At 39.2% G+C, this 23,954-nt stretch overlaps 1 protein-coding gene across 5 annotated transcripts in view; it reads right to left on the bottom strand.

Moving 5' to 3' along the window:
• The window catches only part of PTPRM (protein tyrosine phosphatase receptor type M), an 899,870-nt gene that overhangs the window by 300,795 nt on the left and 575,121 nt on the right, over positions 1-23,954 (bottom strand). For 3 of the 5 annotated variants that reach the window (XM_066246290.1, XM_066246286.1, XM_066246288.1), the window contains exons 12-14: positions 8,226-8,499; positions 7,216-7,252; positions 179-253 (exon numbers count right to left, since the gene is read on the bottom strand). In XM_066246290.1, the coding sequence (XP_066102387.1) occupies positions 179-253; positions 7,216-7,252; positions 8,226-8,499 (386 nt within the window). The remainder of the gene's footprint in view (positions 1-178; positions 254-7,215; positions 7,253-8,225; positions 8,500-23,954) is intronic. The other 2 variants (XM_066246287.1, XM_066246289.1) reach the window with 1 other exon arrangement.

The raw sequence follows: 23,954 nt of genomic DNA, 5'->3' as shown, positions 1-23,954 counted from the left end.
TGTGCACAGAGAAGGGGCCAAGCACAGCACTTCATATAACACGGGCACAGGTCCGGACCGAGAGCCTGGGACACTGTCAACAAGCCGGAAGCGAAGGAGGAAATGTAGAGGGGACACAAAGCTGAGAAAATGAGCAGGAAATGGGCAAGATGGACTCATCTATACTTGAACATCTGACCTGTCAGCTGGTCGTCGCCTGCGGCAGGGGCGATGCGAATGTAAGGTGTTGTAAGCTGAGTCACGATTATCGCAGCTATGGCAAAGGAAGATTCCCAGGTCAGCATGCATGAGGGAAGAAAAAGCCAGACTGAGGCTAGGCTAGCAAGGAGAATCTCGATCAGTATATTACATCGTCTCAACTTTGTTCCAACAACAACAAAAATAAGGAAAAAAAGAAAACGGCAAGGTGTTGAATTTTCTGAATTCTGTTCCTTTAAATCAAGCTTTAGCCAGGCAGTTAAGATTTCTAACTAGGACACAGTTGTAAACGTTGGTTGAAATTCTGGGTAGATCAACTGAAGAAAAATGTGAAAACAAACACATTAGTTCTAAATAAGGTTCTAGACGGAACAATGTTTCTAACTGCGATAGAGTATGTTGTATAAAGATTCATTGCAAATTCTGATTATCTAAACTTTAGGCTTTTAAAATGGATTAGGTTATTTAAAATTCTGTTGCTTAAGTCATAAGCATATTTTCTCTTCTTGCTAAAATCACCTTTGTGAAGAAATGGTCTTCTTTCACTAAAAAGTTTTTAGGTAGAGAAACCTCACTGATAACTCTCAAGTAGAGCATTTCTATTTCGGAACCTTATTTTGTCGCGTTCAGGGAATGAAAAAAAATGCACCTCAAAGCATTGGTGAGAAAAGCAGAAACTAATCACTGCCTTTGCTATAGTTGTCATGGTTATCAGGTGACCAAAGAAATCATTTAGATTCTTGAAGTTGGACCAGGTGGCCCTCTGGTTTGCCTGTAGAGCTCAGCTGTTGTGTTTAAATGGTTAACATTTATGACACACAGATACTAAAAAAGAAAAAAGAAAAAAATAGAAAATTAAAACATCAGTTCTAACATGATACAGCTGGAAAATGATGCAAAGGAAAAATACTGAAAAATTAAAGGACAAGCTTACATGAAAGATGACTAATTTACACGGAACAGCCTGAGCGCTATTAGAAATGGGGCAGCAAGCAAGGAAAATAGATCCTCTGCCATCTGCAGACGATTAAACCCCAAACTGCTGCTGCATAATATTTGGAAATATCCCTCTGCACCATTCCAACAGCGCTGCTCCTTGTAACTAGACAACTGCATCAACTGGGTTTAAAAGTGGTATAATCGTCTTTCACACATTATTAATGAAAATTTTCTAGTCTTGCTAAGTGAGATGAATAAACTAACAGTTTGGTCAGAGAACAGAGAGCTCCCAGGCTATTACAAAGATAATTTTCTTGATATGACATAGTATGTAATTTTGTATACTGACATAATAAGTTTTGAACGGTAAAATGTTACTTCTCAGGCTCGTTACAAAGTTGATACCACTATCAAGATTATGCATATAATATTTGCTTAGTTATCGGCTACCACTGTTTAACTAAATTTAACTAACGTTCCTGTGTGGTTTATCATTACTTACGGGAAAATACATCTACCCTACTTCTGAGAAAAATTATAGTGTCTTATACAAAAGCAGAGCAACCATACAGTACTGAAAAGAGTAAACAATATGAACAAAACGACTTGAAAATGTCTACGTTGGGCAGCCACGTATTCCCAACTAAAAAGGCTAACTGTAGCCGGAGCCTCAAAACTCCCATGAAAAAAAAAATACATTATGGATATCAGGAAGGATATTTATATGATCTCTACATTTTGAGTTATAAAGTGTTCGATTGTGGTTATTATTTTTAGTTACAAGGAAATAATTGACTATGTTACAAATTACTTAAAAACAGTGGTCAGTTAGCTCCTCTGCCAGTGCTGCAAACCACGTTTTACTGGACAGCAGCCAAGCCTGTTTCCTGCCTCAGGGCCTGTGGCTTCTCTTGCACTGCAGGCGCTGAACTGAATAGTTGGGAAACAGATCATCTGGCTCAAAAAGCCTGAAAGTTATATACCATGTGACTTTTACATAATAAAATTGCTGTCTTCTATCTTAAACTATCAGTCAGTAAGAATGCATTAAAGAGAAAACATCTAACTTTGGTAAAGTCGGAAATTCCAATCCTGTGCCTTGAAGATACTTCTGGAGCGGATAGACTTAGGGTAGGGGTCGGGAACCTATGGCTCACGAACCAGATGTGGCTCTTTTGATGGCTGCATCTGGCTCACAGACAAATCTTTAATAAAAAAAATAATAACGTTAAAAATATAAAACATTGTCATGTATTACAATCCATTCATTTCCTAACTGCTCACGTTCATGGTTGTGGATGGCTGGAGCCAATCACAGCTGTCCTCCGGGACAACACCAAATTTTTATTGGCTAATGCTTAACGTACACGGGTCGTTGTATGGCTCTCATGGAATTACATTTTAAAATATGTGGCATTCATGGCTCTCTCAACAAAAAGGTTCCTGCCCCTGACTTAGGGTCTCCCCAGGGAAAAGGTACACATGGAAGTGTAAAAAGTGCATCCAGTGGGTTGGACTTCCAGAGTGCCATTTCAGTTGCATGTAGTGGATCTTCTAGAATTTGATGAACTGGCATTTGCTCAACTGTGTTTTACATGACTGTATTTTTCTTTTAAAAATGAGTTAGGATCAAATCAATTTGAACAATAAATATACGGGACTGAACAAAGTTAAACAGCTTTTTTTTTTTTCCTTAGAAACTTTCCAGGGGCTCTAATATACCCATGACATACATTATGAAGACTATTTTATTTCAGATCAAGAAAGGAAAATGTTGTCTCTATAAAATGCTGAATGACAAAGCTATATCATATTTATGTTTCTATTTCTGAATCTATAGCTCAGTGATAGCAGATTAGCATATATGAATGGTCTTACTATATAATTTTTTTCTCTTGCATTGAATATGAATAATTAAAAGAATCGTAATTAGCTTTACATCTCCACCAACATTCTTTTCGGTTCTTTTGTCAGAGTACTTGCAATCTGTAGCACTGTGGCCTAGAAAAGATGGCATTTCTATGAACAAAATGGTGAAACAGAAAAACAATCTAAAGAAACTTCTTAAAGAGCATGGTGATTAAAAAAAGAAACATTCCAATTTCTGCAAATAGAAATTGTACCAGAACAATGAAAATCCTTCCAAGTTTCCTGAAGGTCTTCCAGTAAAGCATATACACATTCTAGTGCAAATGTTAAGTTAAATAAAATACTAAACTTGAAAACAGTGAAGGAAATTTGTACAGAAAATTCACCTTAAAATATGACATTAGAATAATGATTTGTTTTTTGTTTAAGGTTTATGGTCTGATTACTGTAATACTGTGGACAGAACTCAGCACAGGTTCTAATGTAGTTCTTGTTTTGATTTCTAGCTGCCAAATCTTTGCACAGAAAGGAACAAATTAATATATATGACCCCTCCCCCTTATACTAGAAAGAAAGAAACAAAAATCCTCAAAACCTTTATGAACTAAAAATCCTCCAAATTTTAAAAATGATATATTTATGTATCTGTCCTTGAAAGTCTCACAGACTATTCTGTGCCTAACATATTAGGTACCCAAATAAGTTTTAAAATAAATGTATAAGAAAACTCCCAAATGGCCATATTGTCAAGAAGAAACACAGCTGGTACCATGTTATAGAAAATATTGTTGTATTAAAGATTAATGAAAAGTATACATTTATAGCTGTTTATCAATTAGAATAACTATATATCACTTAATATAAGAAAACCAATTTACTATCAAGATGTATTTTGATGTTTAAGTTATCTGTCAATTTAGAATTGATTACTAGCAAAGTTTTCCAAAACTAACAGAAAAAGTATTTCAACCCTACGAGTTACCTAAAGGCAGACATAAGGTATGCAAGAGTTCAAGAAAACATATTAATTACTAAGAGACTGTTGGGCTGAATGGTCTTGAAAAGAATCCAACTATGAAAATATGAATTTAATTAAAATCAAAATAAAAAATAGAATCTAAAAATAACTAAAAGCCACTATTTACTGTGCAGATAAAAAAGAATCTTATAATTGGAAGAGTAACGTCCAAACATCATGTATATTCTGTCATTGTGTGGTATCTTTATCTTTTAATTTAAGAGTTAAAATACTATCATGAGTTCACTACAGTGAACAATATAAATACAGTCATAAATATCTATGAGGAATCTATATGTACAAATTAAAGGAGGATATATAAAAATATGAATCTCCCACACATATGAAGATATGCAATAACATACCTTAGGTTATTTTCCTGTGTTTATTTTTTATAAGGTTTTTATTTGAGATGATTAGTGTCAAAATATACCCTTAAAATATGATTAAAATAAGCAAAACATTAAATTACTAAATAGTATGAATATATCTTTAAGAGACATACCCGTACTTAAAATTACAAATTACTTTCTTGTGAAAAAAGTATCCACCTCCATACTTTTTATATAAAGATACTTGTCAATACTTGTTTCATGAGAACATTGAAACCTTTATAAATTAATAACATTGCTTAGGAAAATGGTTTAGTATCTGAAAATTCAATTCAGCTACCACACTGTCAGCGACATGTGGCTAAAAAACAGTCAGGATGTTTGAACTCTTTTAGATGTCAAACATCTTTACTATATGGTACCAATAAAGTTATTAGACCTATTTCTCTGTTAGGACTGACTAGTCAAGATGGAAATGCTGCCCACACAACAAAAAACAGAATTTTTAGTATAATAAGGAAAAATGATGTGATTATGAAGGTGGTAAAACATTAAACCAGTGCTTTTCAACCTGATGTTGTATGAAGATTATATACCCAATAATTATTGACTCTATAGTCTTCATACAACATCAGAACGCTTAACTCTTTCGTGGACCGGCACGAGGTTTCTGGCGGACTGGCACTAGTCTATGGGCCAGCTGTTAAGACCACTGTATTAAACTGCTGTAGGGGGGGGTGTGCTGTACCTGTATTTATAGAAATTAATAAAATAATTTATGTTTGGTACTATTTTATTTTATTAATTTCCTCCTGTATTATGATTGTATGAATAGAAATGACAATGTTATGTAATGAACATTAAAATTACTTTTGCTCTTATCCCTAAAGAGCTTATTTGGGCCTAGTTCATTGCTGTGTAAATGTTTGCAAATGATTCAGAAAACATTAGCCAGAAATATTAAGTCAATCGTGTTATCTGACTGCCTAATCATCCTCTGGTGAATTGTAAAACAATTTATACTATTGATTAAACCTAGCTGATGGAAGAAAAGGACTCAAATCACTATCTCATTCAATCTATTGTGAAAACAGCAAACGTCAGATTTCCATATTTCCTAGCATGTTGTTTATACAATTATTTAAGTATGTAAATGAGTATGATGACAGCTCTTTCGTTGTTTTCAGAGTAAACCAGGCACTGACTGAACTCTAATAAAGAGGAGGACTGATACTTATACAATGCAGTGCTGTAATCGAGGAGAGGCTCTGCCAGGTGAAAGCGACGAACACAGGGAAATGCTGGGGTTAAGAGTCCGAATGCCTGGGATCAAGCCTAGACCCACTGACTACTGGCTGAGTGACCTTGGTCAACTTGTCTCTTAAAATATGCATTTTCTCCATCTTAAGATAGCAATATCTTTCTCCTTTCTTACAGTAATGTTAAAGAAATAAATGAGAATATGTTTATGAAAGTGATTTCAGCCGTGATGTTAAACATAAGGCGTTATAAATTAGGCACTCTGGAATTGGATTTAATTTTTGAGACCTCAACACTGTACAGGATTCAATAAAGCAATTTGAGCATGGGCGATGACCTGGAGGTCTAAGAACATCAATAACTCATTCAAGGGCCTCGTGATACTGTAATAATCAATAGTTAATAGCATATTACAATTTATAAACCCATCAATATCTTTAATTTCACTTGTTATTAATTTATTCCTAAAATTAAAGGCACTAGTTAGGTAAAATATATGAAGAATTGAGTGTTTTCAAATCAATATTGGGAATAAAACTATCGCCCATGAGGACAGAAAAAATACAACTGAGGTGAGTATCTCACACAATGCCTGGCACATAACATAAAACCCAGAAATTTTTGTCAAGTGACCTGAATAGAAAGGTCATGTATTTTCATAAATAAGAATTAAATAGAGGGTTTTGAAAATGTGGATAGTCATTCATGATATATTTAAACTGTGTTGCTTGACAGTTAAACAACACAAACAATAAGATATTTTTATCAACTCATCAAGCGACTACTATCTAGGACCTAATTAAAGCTAGTGCCATGCCTTCTTGACATCATAGCTAAATTTAACCACACTGAACTTGCTCATTATACACATAGTTACTCTAATATCTGAAGAATTGTATTTAACTACATTTAACTATGAGTGTTAATTTAGTATGCCTCATTTTAATGCCGCCTTTTACATTTCTCAAAACTTTTTTTCATAGACTTCCACCTGTGACAGTTAAAATTACACTATAAGGCTGACAAGATGGCGTGACAGCTCAAAGACACACACACTGTGCTTTCTTGTCTGGGGCTCGCTGTGTGGTAGGCTTACGGTGGTCTTCCCTAGTCATTTCTACATCTCATGCTTGATCCCATTTTCTTAGGACCTGCACCAGGCCTGGGAAACAGAAGTTCTGTAGTAACATCACCCTGGTTACTGTTCAAGAGACACACATCTTCGGCAAAAATGCCCTTGTAGACTCTACAAAACTACTAGAACTAGGTAATTCCTTTAGAACGGCAGGCAGTATTTACTACTTTGCATATGAAAATACACTAGATATAGCAGTACTACATGTATTACTACAGTTTAAAAAATGTATTGAGATCATATAAAATTTTATTTTGAAAGAATTTTTAAAAAGATAATCTTTGAAAACTGCTTGGAACATAGCAATATGACTTATTTTACAATGTATTTCAATATGAACCATAGGTACATGCACACAACATGCACACTTATTTCAATGAAGTTAATATTTCAAGGAGTTTTGAAATACCATCTAAAATCTTAAAGGACATAAATTAGGAGAGCATCCCACAATTTCAACCTACCTTTTGTGGCCACTCGAACACAGTCTATTTTGGTTTCCTGTGTCAAATAAAAGGGGGAAAATCACTATTCATGTTGTATTTGAAACAAAAGTATCTGCAGTTCTATTTAAGTACTAATGAGGAAAGGTCTCATTGTTCCCAATGTGGCAGCAACCATATGATGATTACTCCTTGGACCAAGCTCAGATCCACCTGGCTCCAGAGTCAGTGGTGCTGGGCCTCTCTGGAGAAGATAAGGAGTGAGCTAAACACAAACGTCTCTACCTGGTGGCTCCTGGCTGCCTCCTCCTGACTGTTACTTGGTCCCTGTGCAAACACTACTCCCTTTTCACAGGCTAAAGTCCAGTCAGTGGTTCACCCGGAGCCATGCTGTGACGGAGGTAAACCACTGTCATAAAGCCTTCTTCTTAAGGAGACTTGACTATCTTGTCAATCAGAGTCCTGAGTTGTTCTGAACAAGAAAGGGAGGAGAATCAGAAATGATTCGATAGTTTTTATGTTGTTAGCATCTCATCTTTCTAAAGCTGCTTTCTCTTTCGAAAAAAGAAAAAAAAAAAAGATAGCTAATTTAGTCAATTATAGGAAGCATAAACTCTTGTGGAACCAAAGAAATGGAACCAAATATGCTGAAAAGAGATGTTGTGAATCTCACAATATTTTAAATGAGCTAACTGTATGCGCTGTCGCGATACTATTTTCTGGTAAAATAGTAGGCTGAGCGGAATTACTCACCAACTTTTGGTAACAAGTAAAAACTGAAAATAAAAACCATCAAATTATCAACCATCATTGATAATATATATCCTTTCTACCAAAGCAAATATGAATATATTCATTTCTTTCCATAGATTTCCCTAGGTGAAAATAATTTTAAAAAGAGAAGAAAACCCACATTTGTTTCAAGTAAGAACACACAAAAGCATCACTATTATTTACTACTTTCTTATTTAATCTACGTTCGCATTAATAACCCTAAATGGCCGAAGTAAACAGCCATCTGTAAAACTTACCCCATTGGCTCTACTAGCAGCTTGGAAATAAATCCTGTAGCTTTTATGGGGGAGAAGGGGAGTGTTCCAGTAGCCGTTGTATGTCTTGTTATCGCCAATGGTAAAAGGCTGAGCAGCCTGCAGGCTGTTGGCTGGGAACTCGGCAGCGAAGTAGTACTGTGAGTTCAGTAGGGACGCATTCTGGAAGTGAATCGGCACTGGGTAGCACTTTAGGATTTCTGTTGTCTTTTTAGTTCTTCGAGGACGTTCCTCCTCAACAACTATTTGGTAGACACTAGAAAAAAAGAGAATTATCAGTGACATTTCGTACTAATAGAGATGATGCCCTTTGCCTCCAATTGCGTGGACCCACAGGATATCCAGAATTAAGAATCCAGTGGATATAGTCGATAATAAATGCTTAGTACATAATGGACACTCACGCAACACTTGCTCAGTGAGAGAGGAAAAACGCTAATCTTTCACAGAATGCTCTCACCCCCCAAAATACAATTTATTGCAGGAAACAAAATTCATGTACGGTAATTACAAAAGCTTTATGTAACAATCTCTCCTGTTTATGTGAGCAGGACATGGAAATAGTATTTTTCTCATATGTAATCAAAGATGGATTTGTAGACCATTAACTCAGTTTACCTAATAAACAAAACTATATTAATTATAAGTTTATTTTAAAAAGGCAGTGTAGCCTAACCAGGTGGTGGCGCAGTGGATAGAGCATTGGACTGGGATGCGGAAGACCCAGGTTCGAGACCCCGAGGTCGCCAACTTGAGCATGGGCTCATCTAGTTCAAGCAAAAATTGACCAGCTTGGACCCAAGGTTGCTGGCTCCAGCAGGGGGTTGCTTGGTCTGCTGAAGGCCCATGGTCAAGGCACATGTGAGAAAGCAATCAATGAACAACTAAGGTGTCGCAATGTGCAACGAAAAACTAATGATTGATGCTTCTCATCTCTCCGTTCCTGTCTGTCTGTCCCTGTCTGTCCCTCACTCTGACTCTCTCCCTGTCTCTGTAAAAAAAAAAAAAGGCAGTGTACTTTCTTCAGTGCCATTTGCATGAATGTGTGTGAAGTTTTTTAATTGATTTTAATTTACTGTGTTTACATAGATTCTAGTGTTGCCCCGAATGCATCCCCCCTCCCCCATATTCCCCTCAACATCTTCCTTGCCCTCCTCTCCAAAGCACCCTCCCCCCTTCCCTTCAGGTTTATCCCATTCTATCATCCCCTTTCCCTCTGTTCTCTTTTCCTCTAGTCCTTTTGATCCCTCCTCTGTCTCAATTCCATTCCTCAGTTCACATTGTTCATTGGGTTCCTCAAATGAGTGAGATCACAAAATATAATGTGTAATAACTTATGTTAACTAAGGTTTCAGTTTGATATTTTCTTATATTCCTTTGCCCCTCGCAATACTCAGTGAAAGGAGATGGCACAAGAAAAGCAGGGAAAAAGAATTAGAATTTCAAAAGCCAAGGACTTGGAGTTACAAGCAGTTTCTAAGAGTAAATCATGAACAGGCTACTTGAATTATATATGAAGATGGAAATGATTTTCCTTCGAAGATGCCCGCAAGGATAGCTGTCCCCGCGGAGGGCTGGGCCTCTCACCTTTCCCTTCTTGCCCTGCCAATGTCTTTAAACTTTGAAGTAATCTGAGAAGGGAAGAAACCTTGAAGGGACAGATTTATTAAGTTATATGCACTTACTAGAATGATGAACATTTGTGAAGTTTGTTGAAAAAAAAAGTTTCTAATATTGAGAAAAACTAAACCTTAATAATAGCTTTCAAAAATCGAATCCACATTAGACTGAAAATCCTTCTGGCAAGAAGATGTATCTTTTTCTTGCCATATCAAAACAGCACTGTTTCTTTACCAAACAATGCCGTAATCCTACAGTTGCTCAATATTGGGCACTCGTTAATGCCCATCATGCCCGCCAGCCTAGGGAAGGCCTATAGAAGTCTGTCCTTGAGCTCTCAGTGTGTGAACTCTGAATTTGCCCTCAATGAAATCACCTGTTTCTGGGAATGCACCCACTTAGCACATTAGCATAATGCAATGCAGCTGCCATTCAGTTTGTAATTCTGTCTAAACAGAAATCAATTGTTGCAGAAGACTGAAATGATTGCTCAGTACACAGGTAGGCCAGCAGGTTTACATGGAATGAGAGTGACGTCTCAGCCGGGATGTGAACTTAAAAAAACAAAGAGCTTTTACTACCTAACACCAGAGACTTGGGTCACATAAGATGCTCTATCCACTCTGGTACAATTCTCACTGCATGATGGATCCTACATGAAAGGAACGTTGTAATGACAGTGGCCAAGGCCAGGCAGGTCCACATTGGATTCGAGCAGATGGTACAGAAACTGCGGAGCCGGACAGCATTGGGCCATTCCCATTTAAAACTAGACAGAGGGTGACGGAGGACAATTTGACTCTGGGTGAGGGGTATGCAACATAATTTAATGACAAGATAACCTAGACATGTTTTCTTTGAATATATGTACCCTGAATTATTAATGTCATCCCGTTAACATTAATAAAAATTTATTTAAAAAAAACAGATTAGACAAAGTGCTCATTAAATGTTGAATAAACAAACAAACAAAAAAAATAGAGTCTCACAACAGCAGACGAGCAAACGAACAGCAAAATGGCCCCTCACAGTGGTGGCAGGCAATCTGCAATCTGCCATCCGCCCTGAGGGCAAGCACCCACAGCCTTACATAGTCTATAGACACGTGGTGCTGCCACATGCTCGTGCACTAATCAGGCAAAGTACAAGCGAGCAAGCCTAACACACTGTTTTCCCAACAAACGAGATAAAGGTAAATTGGACTTTGATGTCTTACCCCCTTCTCCCTGACTTCTTACAGCTACAGTCAGATGTGACTACTTTAAAATATATCTGCAAATTCTTTGAAGTTTCTCTCATCAAGAATGGGTGGCCCTGGCTGGTTGGCTCGGTGGTAGAGTATTGACCCAGCATGTGGATGTCCCAGGTTCAATTCCCAGACAGGGCACACAGGAGAAGTGACCACCTGCTGCTTCACCCCTCCTCATCTTGCTTCTCTGTCCCTCACCCCCACCCCCGGCAGCCACGGCTCAATTGGCTCAAGCAACTTGGCCTCGGGTGCTGATGATGCTTCCAAGGCCTCTGCCCCAGGTGCTGTCCCCAGATAGGAACAGCATTGTCCCCTGGAGGGCTTGCTGGGTGGATCCTGGTTGGAGAGCATGTGAGAGTCTTGTCGCTCTGCCTCCCCTCCTCTCACTAAAAAATAAAATAAAAAATAAAATAAAATAATGAGGTTGGCCAACCCTAATGACTACATATAGCGCACAGAATGTAACAGAGGGACAATGTAAATCTCAAGACTTTGGTCAGAGAAGGCCATGCACCTGCAGCCTGATTCCCCAGGGAAGCTAGCTGGGAATGGAAGCCAGCCTCTGTGTAGGTGGTCCAGTGACCCTGAATCTGCCATGCTATGGAGGCCACATGTAGGCACTCTGACTGGAAGTCCTGGGTATCTCTCAGCCAATAGCCATTATCACCAACAGCCATGTACATGCACCATTTTGGAAGGCCACACAGCTGAGCCTTCAGATGATGTCAGCCCAGTAGAGACTCCAAACAGGAACTTCCCAGCCAAGATTTTGCTGTCCCACAAAATGATGGCAAAATAGAAAGGGTGTTTTAAGCTACTAGTTGGATATGCAGCAAATATTAACAAAAGTATCAAGGTCAAAGCAAAAGCCCATAACACCACCACAGATGACAGCTGACCAATAAAGAAGTTTAATCTAGTGTGGGGCAGCTGTGTTAGGCTTGTACCAGTTGCAAGCGCTTTGCCTGGTTGGTGCTCGGGTGCGGAGCAGTGCCACATATGTATGGCCCATATAAAGCTATGGGTAATGAATAACGTTAACTAAGGTTTCAGTTTGATATTTTCTTATATTCCTTTGCCCCCCACAATACTCAGTGAAAGGAGATGGCCCAAGAAAAGCAGGGAAAAAGAATTAGAATTTCAAAAGCCAAGGACCTGGAGTTACAAGCAGTGTCTAAGAGTAAATCATGAACAGGCTACTTGAATTATATATGAAGATGGAAATGATTTTCCTTCGAAGATGCCCGCAAGGGTAGCTGTCCCCGCGGAGGGCTGGGCCTCTCACCTTTCCCTCCTTGCCCTGCCAATGGCTTTAAACTTTGAAGTAATCTGAGGAGAAGGGAAGAAACCTTGAAGGGACAGACTTATTAAATTATATACACTTACTAGAATGATGAACATTTGTGAAGTTTGTTGAAAAAAAAAGTTTCTAATATTGAGAAAAACAAAACCTTGATAATAGCTTTTAAAAACTGAATCCACATTAGACTGAAAATCTCTTGAGCTCAAGAGAGATTGGGGATGGCGGGTTCTCTCCCAGCCACTGCAAGGGGCCATGTTTGCTGTTGGCCTGAGAGGTAGTTTCCCTGCCTGTGTGCTTGTCTGCCTTGGTGAGACTTGATTAAATGGAATGACCCACCCCTTTCCGGCTCTGCAATTTTTCGACCATCAGCCCGAATCCAATGTGAACCTGCCTGGCCTCGGCCACTGGCATTACATCCAGTATGCCAATAAATATGAACAGCATTGAGAAAGTGGCTTTTCTCTTGAAATGCTTTTAATAGAGGTGGGAGACAGTGGCATGTGCATCAATCCAGGCTCTGATCCTAATTCTGCCAACTGAAGTTATAAATTATATAATTTCTTTAGGTCTTATTTATTTTCCTATGAAGCGAGAAAATTAAGATAAATCTCTAATATGCATTTTATATTTTTTATTCATAATTTTTATTCAGCATAGAACTACTATTACAAAAGGTATACATCACAGAAATAAATTACTTTGCAAAGGAATTCTCCATTAAATTATATATATACACATATATATATACATATATATGTGTATATATATATATATATATATATATATATATTTTTTTGTATTTTTCTGAAGTGAGAAGTGGGGGAAGGCAGAGAGACAGACCTCTGCATGCGCCTGACTGGGATCCACCCGGCATGCCCCCTAGGGGGCGATGCTCTGTCTATCTGGGCCATTGCTTCATTGCGGCTGGAGCCATTCTAGCGCCTAAGACGGAGGCCATGGAGCCATCCTCAGGGACTGGGCCAACTTTGCTCCAATGGAGCCTTGGCTGCGGGAGGTGAAGAGAGAGACAGAGAGGAAGGAGAGGGGGAGGGGTGGAGAAGCAGATGGGTGCTTCTCCTGTGTGCCCTGGCCGGGAATCAAACCCTAGTCTTCTATACACTGGGCAGACGTTCTACCACTGAGCCAAGTGGCCAGGGCCTAAATAATATATTTTTTTAACATTGGCTTCTTCCTTTCAGTCAGCTTTTCCAATTTGTTTGCTATATGATATGATTTTCAAAATTTCACTTTAAAAACTTCTGGGAAACCCACGTACTAGACAAAGTAGAAATATGAAGAAGATACATGGGAAAAATTTGTAGGAATTATTCTATTCAGGAAGTGCTAGGCCAGCTGCCTTGCACATGCAGGTTTTATTTTCCCATTTTATTGATGAGAAAGCTGAGGTTCAGAGGTAAAGTGCTCAGTCCATCTGGGCCACAAAGCTAATTAAGTAGAAGATGTCATCTCCTGACCATCAGCAAGACAGTACTTGCATCACCTGTTAAAAATTCTTGGTATGGGCCCTGGCCGGTTGGCTCAGTGGTAGAGCATCGGCCTGGCGTGCACAAGTCCTGGGTTCGATTCCCGGCCAGGGCACACAGGAGAAGCACCCATCTGCTTCTCCACCCCTTCCCCCTCCTTCCTCTCTGTCTCTCTTTTCCCCTCCTGCAGCCAAGGCTCCACTGGAGCAAAGATGGCCCGGGCGCTGAGGATGGCTCCGTGGCCTCTGCCTCAGACACTAGAATGGCTCTGGATGCAACAGAGCGACGCCCTAGATGGGCAGAGCATCACCCCCTGGTGGGCATGCCAGGTGGATCCCAGTCAGGCGCATGCGGGAGTCTATCTGACTGCCTCCCTGTTTTCAGCTTAGGAAAAATGCAAAAAAAAAAAAAAAATTCCTGGTATGACACTCATGTCTGCATCACAGTCATCTTCACCTGCTTATGCAAACCCAACCAACGAACCACCAGTTCCCATCTACTTTCCTGTAATAAATTTATTTTGAGTATTGTGTAGAAATTCTTTCTCATTTATCACATCAAGAGAGCTAGAGATGATAATTATACCTTTGACCTCAATTCTTTCTCACATTTGTATTCTACTCATTAATGATTTCCAGGAAAGACAGTCCTGGATCCTGCAGTGACAGCAGCACGTGGCTGGTGTCCCCTTCACCTCCTGATCCGCCCCAGAGACCTCCTGATGATGGCACAGAGGACAGTGGTCGCTCACTTCTCTACCTGGAGGGAGTGTCATCCTGATGCTAACTCCGCTGGTGAAAGAGTAGCACAGCCACTTCTGCACTTTCCAAATGCCCAAATTTTGAATTCTCCTACCACAGGCGTCTTTTTCCTCTATTCTTTTATCCTGGCCTTGACCCGAGCCTGTTAATGATATGCTGTTCCCCCCAGCAGCACACCGACATCTTTCCTCACTCTCAGCAGATGACCCCGTCTCATGAGGAGACTGAGACCCTCTCACGAACTCTCTCTCAGGGGCTTACAACCATTCTCCCATTTTGACGTACTCTTGCTCTGCTCCAAACTCACAAAAACAAGCTTTCCATAGAGACCTGGAGTTATTTGTGTCCTTTCACCAATATTTTATTTTATTGATTGATTTTTAGAGAGAACGGGGAAAGGAGAAAGAGAAACATTAACCTGTTGTTCCATCTGTTTATGCATTCATTGGCTGATTGCTTTATGTGCCCGGACCGGGCATCAAACCCGCAACCTTCGTGTTTTGAGACAATGCTCTAACTAACTGAGCTACCTCGTCCGGGCTTTTTATCAATATTTTAAAGCCTTGGAAGTTCCTGGAGGAGAAGGGCTATGATTTAGTCATTTTTGTATTTTATGACACTTAAAATGAAGTGGACGTAAAATACATACTTTTGAAAGCATAGTATCCAGAAGTAATTTCTATTCTCTATATGTTATATGTAGTAGAACGAGGAAATAAGCTGGTATTCACAAATATGCTTTGCTTTACTAAAATTTAATATTAAGTTTATTTTACATTCATTTCCTGAATATCAAGGAGCTAAAAGAGGAGGAAATTATCATGAAAATGGTTTCGTGTCCCTGGCTGGATAGCACAGTGGTTTCGTGTCCCTGGCTGGATAGCACAGTTGGTTAGAGTGTTGACCCACTAAGCCAGAGGATTCCGATGGCTTTAGGTGACCCCTGTGTTTTGGTTGTTCGATCCCCGCCGGGGTCGCGACCCACAGGTTGAGAACTGCTGCACTAAGCCAAGGTTGTGGGTTTGAGCTCAGTCAGGGCACATACAAGAATCAACCAACGATTAATGAAATTATATATACATAACAGCATTATAGAGAACAGGATGGCAAATCCTAGAGGGAAGGGGGAAGACATTGGGGGCAGGAGGCATGGGGGCGGCCGAGGGGGAATAAGGGGGTCGGGGGAGATATATTCGGTAGGACACTTGAATCTATGTAAACACAAATTAAAATCATAAATACATAATAAAAATATAATCAACCAGTGAATGCACAACGTGAAACAACAAACTGATGTTTCTCTCTCTCCTTTTCCCTCTATAATCAATAAAAACACTATTTTTTTAAAAAAGGAAAAAGTTGTCCTTTCTTGGTAAAAGGCTGCTGGCTGGCATGATTGACGATCATCCTGATAACCCACAGTGAAATCATGTGTCTTGAGCGTCAGGAGCTGCGTCTCTGCTTTCTGTCTTCTCTCACTGGCACCTCTCACTTTCCCCAGCCTCTCTAATATGTGTGTGGTACTGTGTGTCTGTTCACTAATTTATTAACTAAATATTTTTGAGCCCCTGCTATTGCCAGGTACTGCCTCACTTTAAATAGACCAATATGATATTTGACAGTCCCTAATGAAAGACAATTTTGTTTTGAATTTAAATAGCATCTGGCTATGCATGAAAAAATTAATTTTTCTGAGCAACAATTTTATGAGGATGAGATGAAAACTTGAGAATTAAATGATCTTGTTATTGTCCTGCATTTTAACCAGCTGGGATATTATTCTATGTCTTTTATTTCAGCTGTATTATTTTCTAAACGGGTACCATCGACTCATCTTCAGATATATTGAAGGGAGAACTAAGTTGACTAGAGTAATTTCAAACTCAAAATGTCTTTCCATCCTTGCTCCACAAGACAAATTAGATTTGCAAGTATCCAGACCTCAAATCTATTTGCTCTTTAATAATTTAAGCACTGAAAGGTCAAGCAGCTCTTTTCGACTCCCCTTTATCAAAGTTCAAGTGCTAATGAAAAATAGCTAAATCCCCTCTGCTGACCAGTTGCCACGCATCACTGTCTCCCTGATGCGAATTAACACATTATTGGCACCTGGGTCAACGATACATTGCCAGAATTTTATGACTGATATATTTTCCACTTGCAAAAATAACAACATCATTTCACCAACGAATTTCATAAAATCTTTCACCCACAAGTGTGAGCTCAAAAATAGCTTTGAAAAACCTCACTGTTTGAATGGTTTTTCTTAAAGATAGTTTAAAAAAATAATCCTCAAGCATAGAAAATGAAGCAGAAGTTTCTAGCTTAGTGAGCGGAATTAAAATACTACTATCCTTTTAATGTATTACTTATTCTCACTTTGTTTATTAATGTCACGCTGTCCCTGGCCTTGTTCCATCACGATTCTGGAATTGAAAGTAACGTAAAATCTCCTATGCCTTTTGCAATATGAAGGCACAATCCATAGTAAAATGAATCTGCCAAAAATGTGACATCACTATATCATAACTTTCTTATGGAAAAAAATTTTTAATTTAAAGTTTAATTTAAGCTATGCTTTTCTACAACAAAACTCTAAGACTTCCAGATTTCTTATTCTTCCTTTCTAAGGAGAATAAGAAATCTGCATTTATATAGAATAGCACATGAAGTATCAGCTAGAAAAGAACATCTGAACATCTTTGATGTACTTTGTTAAACTTGCAAGTCCAAATGTGATAAAATGTTTTTGGTCTTTTCAAACTTTGAAGACTTTGAGGGAAAGCCTGCTGCAAATTGGAAGCGGACTTTAAAATTTTTTTGTCCCAATTCATTTCCAGATTAAACCCTTAGTTGTATGCCCATTTTTCGTAGCCATTTATTCTACTTCTCATCAGCATAACTACTGGCAGGTTATCCAGCCAGCTGACAGAGCGGGGAGGGGAGTGAGAGAGAAAAGTTCTGATCCATTTCATGACGGCTTTGCTAATCTTTGAAAGTGGGCACCTCTGGTTATTTCAAAAACTTAGAATATTGTTCATCACTTCATAAAACCTAATAACCTTTAGCTTGGTTTGCAATTTTTGGTAAAACCATCTATCCTAAATGTATAAAAAAAGAGGTCAGTGTTAATGTCCTCCTTAAGATTAATATTTGAGGTTGAGGAGAAATGAAAGTATAAACTGTACGCAAAGCATGTAAAATAAATATGTAATTAAGGCCATGTAACACTATTTTATTCTTGTTCTTTATTCAGTCATACCCTTTTCCTAAACTTGTAAACATTTACTGAAATGACACCCTATTAATATAAAGAACCTGGTACAAACAACTAAACTAATTTTTTAAAGTTTTTCCACCAGTTTATAATTAGAAAAAAAAAAGGTTAGTTCAATATGTTTGTCGTCATGATGAGGATTCTGCAGTCCTTTGTGTGACACTGTGTAGAGTAGCTGACCTAATGTAGGACTGGTCACTGGGTCATAAATGAGGTCTGATAACTATATAGTTTCACACAGACGATGGGCACTGCCCAGCACACACAGCATAAACACATCTGCGGAACTGAATATTCTATGTTAGCCATTTTAATTTCTCTTTGTCCCGCTTTGTTCTAGGAAAGATTGGCCATAAATTGCTGTGGCTATTTTCAGGGCACCACAAATATATTTTATGTTCTCTCAGCCATAATTCACCACAAGGAGACTGCTGAGCATTTGTAAGTCACCACTGTTCTGTGCATGTGTGCATGTGTGTGTGTGTGTGTGTGTGTGTGTGTGAGAGAGAGCGTGTATGCACCTGTGAAGCAGGCCTGAGCACGCAGGCCAATATCCTGCTGCTCTGCTAGTTAGTGATAAAATCTGATATAATAAAATATTAATTACAGCTGAAAGGTTGGGTGAGAAATATGAACTCAATTACAGTTTCATATTGTGCACAAAGGGCAGGAAGAAACAACCCGTTAGTTATGGAGGCTGGGGATAATAAAAGATCAACCAGGACATCAGGCCCAGGCTGAGAAACTCTGTAAAAGGCCACCTATTATTAATCTTCACAACAGGCACCAGATTTCCAGTAAATTAGTCTTAGACAGAACATCTTTAAGACTGATTTCTCCTTTTTTTTTTTTAACAAGCAAAGACATTTTTCTTTGCATATTTTATTTCACTCAGGTTTATCATAATTTACTCATCACAATTTCATAACAAACATGACTATAAAAATGATAATTCCAGGTCACAGCTACTACTGTTAAAGCATTTTCTCTTAAATAGCTCTAGTGATTTGAATAAAAAGAGAAACTGAATATTATCAAAGCCACATTAAATATCTTAATTATCATCTATTTGTATTATATTTAATTCAGAATCTTTCAGTTCCTTGAAGTGGTGATACTGCAGGCCAGGTGAGCTGAAAAGCCAATGCCACCCTCAAAGGGGCAGGTGCACTGGGGTGAGCACTGGTGGAGAGAATGCTGAACTGGGAGTCCCGTTTCACGAAATCATCGACTGACCACTAAGGTCCTTTTCAGGCCTAACATTTTATAACTCCTGGTGTAAGATCAGGCAAGTTGTAAGATCAAGAAATGAAAATTATTTCATTCTTGTTTCCTCCGTCATCGCATTCCATTTATCAGTTTCAAGCCCTGTGCCAGGCACAGTGGAAGAATAGAAAGATGAATTAGGCACAGACTGTCCTTGTCCTTGAGAAGCCCTGCCTCAGAATGTTAGAAACAGGTGACTTAGACAAAGAACTACTGTGAGAAAGATCCGAGAAGGGACTGTACAAAGTGTAACAGACCAGGGGAGGTGTGTCAGCGTCTACATCAGAATATCCGGTAGCTTCTGCTTCATTGAGGACATCTGTCCTGAACTTAGTGCCGAAACATTCCTACTGCCAATAACCCCCGAAGGCTGCTCCTGCACTGCCTACCCCCACCAACTGTCTCCCAAACGAAAGACGTCTTTCGATTCCCAATGCAGCCTCCATTCATTGCAACCACTTACTTATGCGAACAAAACCGCACCCAAGTTCCAACACGTTTTTCCCATCAGACTCACTACACAGCTGAGCTTCCAAGTTCGTGGCTGTGGCCCCAGCTCAGACACCTGGCAGGAATACCCAAACTCCCCCGAGTGACTCTAGAAGGAACTCTAGAGTGGCAGAGTTTTCCTCACCATTCCCACACTGCCCAGCTCCTGGCAGCACTACCCTGTAGGACAGGACAACCAGAGTGAGTTGTCCTGACTCCCACGCCACCATGCCTGAAATGAGGAGCCAGAACGGAGCGTGGCTGCTCTTGGGTGGGCGGGGAGAGGAGCCTGCAGACACTTCAAGTCCCGCTCTCAGTTCCTCGCCGCCATCTCCCGGCATCCCTGTCGGGCAAGCTGAAAACTATTCTTTCTACCTCCTGTAATCACTCCTCCATATACAGATCCATAACTTTGCAATTTTAGCATTTCATTTGATATCCATTTTAATCATTAGTGTCAAGTCAAAATATTGCAAAAGTGTTTTGATTTTTGGGAGTGGTGATGGCGGTAGAGTTTGGCCATTTCCTGCCTCCCTAGTCCACAGGCAGCCTCACTGTTTGTGCAGAAGGCCTGCTGGTATCCTCCTGTCTTTTGGGGTCTCTGCTCCCTTTGACCTGGTATTCCGACCTTAAATGCAGAATCCTTCAGAGGACATTATGTTGAAGAAAAAAAAAATTTTTTTTTTGAAAAATCAGGGAAGAAAAGCTACGCACTATATTTTCATGCACAAAAGCAAGTTTGAAATGAAGTTTGAGGGAAAGTTAAATTAAGTTTCATTGTGTAAAAGTTCTAATACATCTACTCTATTATTATTATCTTCCCCTGCCATTTTTAAAGCTTCTTTTGAAGGGGCTTCAAGAACAAACTTAGTTTCTAAAATGAATTTTCAAAGAGATGACTGACATTATCATCCTAGAAGCAACATTAATAAGAATGATCTTTGTTTCTTCACAGTAAAGGAATCCAGAGTATTATCTTTTAATATAATACAATTCACCTAAAATCAGGTGGGGGAAGGGCAGTAGTGGTGGTAATAAGGAATTCAGCACAGTTTGTTAATACAAATTGTAGCAATTGAGCTACATTGTAGCAATTCAGCTACAATAAGCAATAATAATAAAAAAAAAACAAGTCAATGTAGTAATATAAAACTAAAGTTGCACCACCAAATGACATTTTGGTCTTTGTGATTACCCCAATGAGAAGAGGAAGATTTTTAAGTTGGAAGTCAGATATTTAGAATTCCTTTCCTTAAACAATTCTATCCATGGATAGAACTTTCCAACAGGTTCAAAAACTGTTACAAAAGAACGTTTAGTCCAAAATATTTAAGATAGTCTTACAGTTTGCATTTCTTCAATAAATAAAAGCAAACAATTAAAAAGCTACTAATAAACATTTCAAAAAACTGGCATTGTTTTTCTTGACTCCTTAGGGACTATTAAAAACGATGAAACAACAAATAAATACGTATCAACAGAAAAGACTTTAATTTGAGTAAAACAATTCACTAAAACTACTCTGTTTAATCCTAGTTCAAATTTTGCACCTAAACATTGAGTAGACTGTGATGGAGTTACCTACCAATAAAAAGAAAATTGTTATTTAAAAATATTAATGAAGGCCCTGGTCAGTTGGCTCAGTGGTAGAGTGTCGGCCCGGCGTGTGGATGTCCCAGGTTCAATTCCTGACCAGGGCACACAGGAGAAGTGACCATCTGCTTCTCTACCCCTCTTCCTCTTGCTTCTCTCTCTCTTCTCCTCCCCTCCTGTAGCCAAGGCTCAATGGAGCAAATTGGCCCTGGGAGCTGAGGATGGCTCTATCACCTCCACCTCAGGTGCTAAACAAAATGGCTCCCATTCTGTAAAGCCAGTAGTCATGGCCACCATCATACCCGCCTGGCTCTTGCAGGTTTGCATTTAATTTGGACAGATCGTAAAGAAACTACAGAGCCCAAAATTGGTGGTTCATTTTCCTTTATTCTAGACTTGCACTCAGCAAGCGAGTAAAAACACACAGCGAGAAACACTTCCTTTTCCATTCAATTGGAGGAGGGGAGGGGCGAAGAGTATAAAGAAGGACAAATATACGGTGATGAAAAATGATTTGACTTTGGGTGATGGGTATACAACATAATCAACAGTTCAAATGTTATAGAAATGTTTACCTGAAACCTGTGTACTCTTATTGATCAATGTCACCCTGTTAAATTTAATTTTCTAAATAAAATTTTTATAAAAGGAAAGAAATTCCAAATTAGTTAGTATGGCAAGCACACAAGCTTATCCAAGTATTACTAAGCTATTTGTAGTTCTTTAAACATAGAAAGTTATTTCATATTTCTGTGTCTTAGATTCTTTTCTTCTTTCTGCCTAAAAACTGTTCTCATCATCCTAAAATTATTTATTTAAAATCATTTAAAAAATCCGCTCCCAAAGCCACTGACTCGTCCAAGTTTTCCTAGAATCAAAGGCTTCCACCTCACCATTTCGCTATTTTGACTGCCTCCTCCATGTGGCCTCCCTGCCCTGATACACCATGCATTCCTCCTCTCTATAAGCTCCTCCTCCTCTAGCTCCTCCCTTTAAAACTTTTTTTGTGGGACAACCCCCTCCTCCAGCACACATTAGTATAACCAAGCCCCTTCCCAAGCTAGAAGGGCAATTATTTGTTATCACATGAGAAGCATCACCATGTGAGAGCAGCGGCCATCTTTAACAGAGTGAGCATAAATTAACTTATCTGCCCAACACATTCCAACAGAGCAAGGGCCCAAAATGGGCAGAACATTGCCCTCTAGGGGGCTTGCCAGGTGGATCCCTGTCGGGGAATGTGCAGGAGTCTGTCTCTGCCTCCCCTCCTCTCACTAAATTAAAAATAAATAAATAAATAAATAAAAATATCAATGAAGAAATAAGGAAGAAAACAACCATAAAAATAATCCTGCTTCTAAGAATTAAGTAATAGAAATAGAGCAAAAGAAAGAAAATAAAAATCCACCAACAACAGTGTGGTGACTGCCTGAAGGAGGGAGAGGTGGAGGAAGGTATGAAGTCATAACTGGTGATGGATGGAGTTAGACCCGTGGGGGAGTGAACCCACAGTACACTCTGCAGCACTGGGTTGCAGAACTGGGCACCTGAAATCTGTGTGATGATCTTAACTAGTGTTACCCTAATAAATTCAATTAAAAGAAAATTAAGTCATAGGAGTAAATACCACAGATTCCAATGATCATAATCTAAAAACCAAGGTATAATTTATTTTCTTAAAACTAGAAGAGACAATGAAGAAAGGATATTAGTTTTTAGAATAGCCCTGTCTGTACAGGAAGGTGTAACCGCCTTGGTTCCAACGCGAGTCTGCAGGGAGGATGTGTATGGGCTGAAGGAAGAGGAGGCAGGGCAGCTCCCGGGACGTCTCAGGTCACATCAGGTTGTGCAGAGAGAGCACAGCTGTGGGGTCAGAGCAGGTATGCCAGTGAACCTCCCCAGACCTAGGTTCCTTCACCTGTGCATGGGCATGCTGGCCTCTGACTGGGCAGTCTGTTCTGGATGGCTACAGTCATTTCATAAAGGATCAACCGTGGGCCTGGCACATTATAGCTACTTAGTCCAAGAAACAATGATTATTTATTTTTTATTATCATACAAACTGCTCAGAAAATCATAACTGAGGTTCAGAAATGTACTGGCCCTGGCTGGTTTGCCTAGTGGTAGAGTGTCACCCCAGTGTGTGAATGTCCCAGGTTTTATTACTGGTCAGGGCACACAGAAGTGACCATATACTTCTCCAACCCTTCCCCTCCTGTCTTTCTCTCTTCTTTCTCCTCTACTTCCACAGCCATGGTTTGATTGGCTCTACTGGCTTGAGTGAATTGGCCCAGGCCTGAGGATGGCTCCTGGCCTGGCCTAAGGTGCTAAAAATAGGTCAGTTGCTGAGTAATAGAGCAATGCCCCAGATGGGCAGAGCATCACCCCATAGAGGGCTTGCCAGGTGGATCCTGGTCAGGAGTCTGTCTCTCTGCCTCCCTTCCTCTACTTAATTAAAAAATAAATAAAAAAGAAAGAAATGTTGTACAAGAATCAAGAAAATTTCAGAAAAAGAGGGGGCATCAGAATAGTGTCAATGATCAATAAGAAAGGCTTTCTTACATTGAGCAGATAACATCTATGTTAGATGCCATCCTGAGAGCTTTGCTTACATGTTATTAGTTCTCCTGACCATCATTTGAAGTGGATATTAGTATAACTTAGATCTG

The sequence above is a fragment of the Saccopteryx bilineata genome, chromosome 11 (genome assembly GCF_036850765.1).
Source record: "Saccopteryx bilineata isolate mSacBil1 chromosome 11, mSacBil1_pri_phased_curated, whole genome shotgun sequence".
Classification (NCBI taxonomy): domain Eukaryota; kingdom Metazoa; phylum Chordata; class Mammalia; order Chiroptera; family Emballonuridae; genus Saccopteryx; species Saccopteryx bilineata.
Note: the sequence above shows the minus strand (reverse complement) of the source record. Positions and strands in the feature narration are given on the sequence as shown.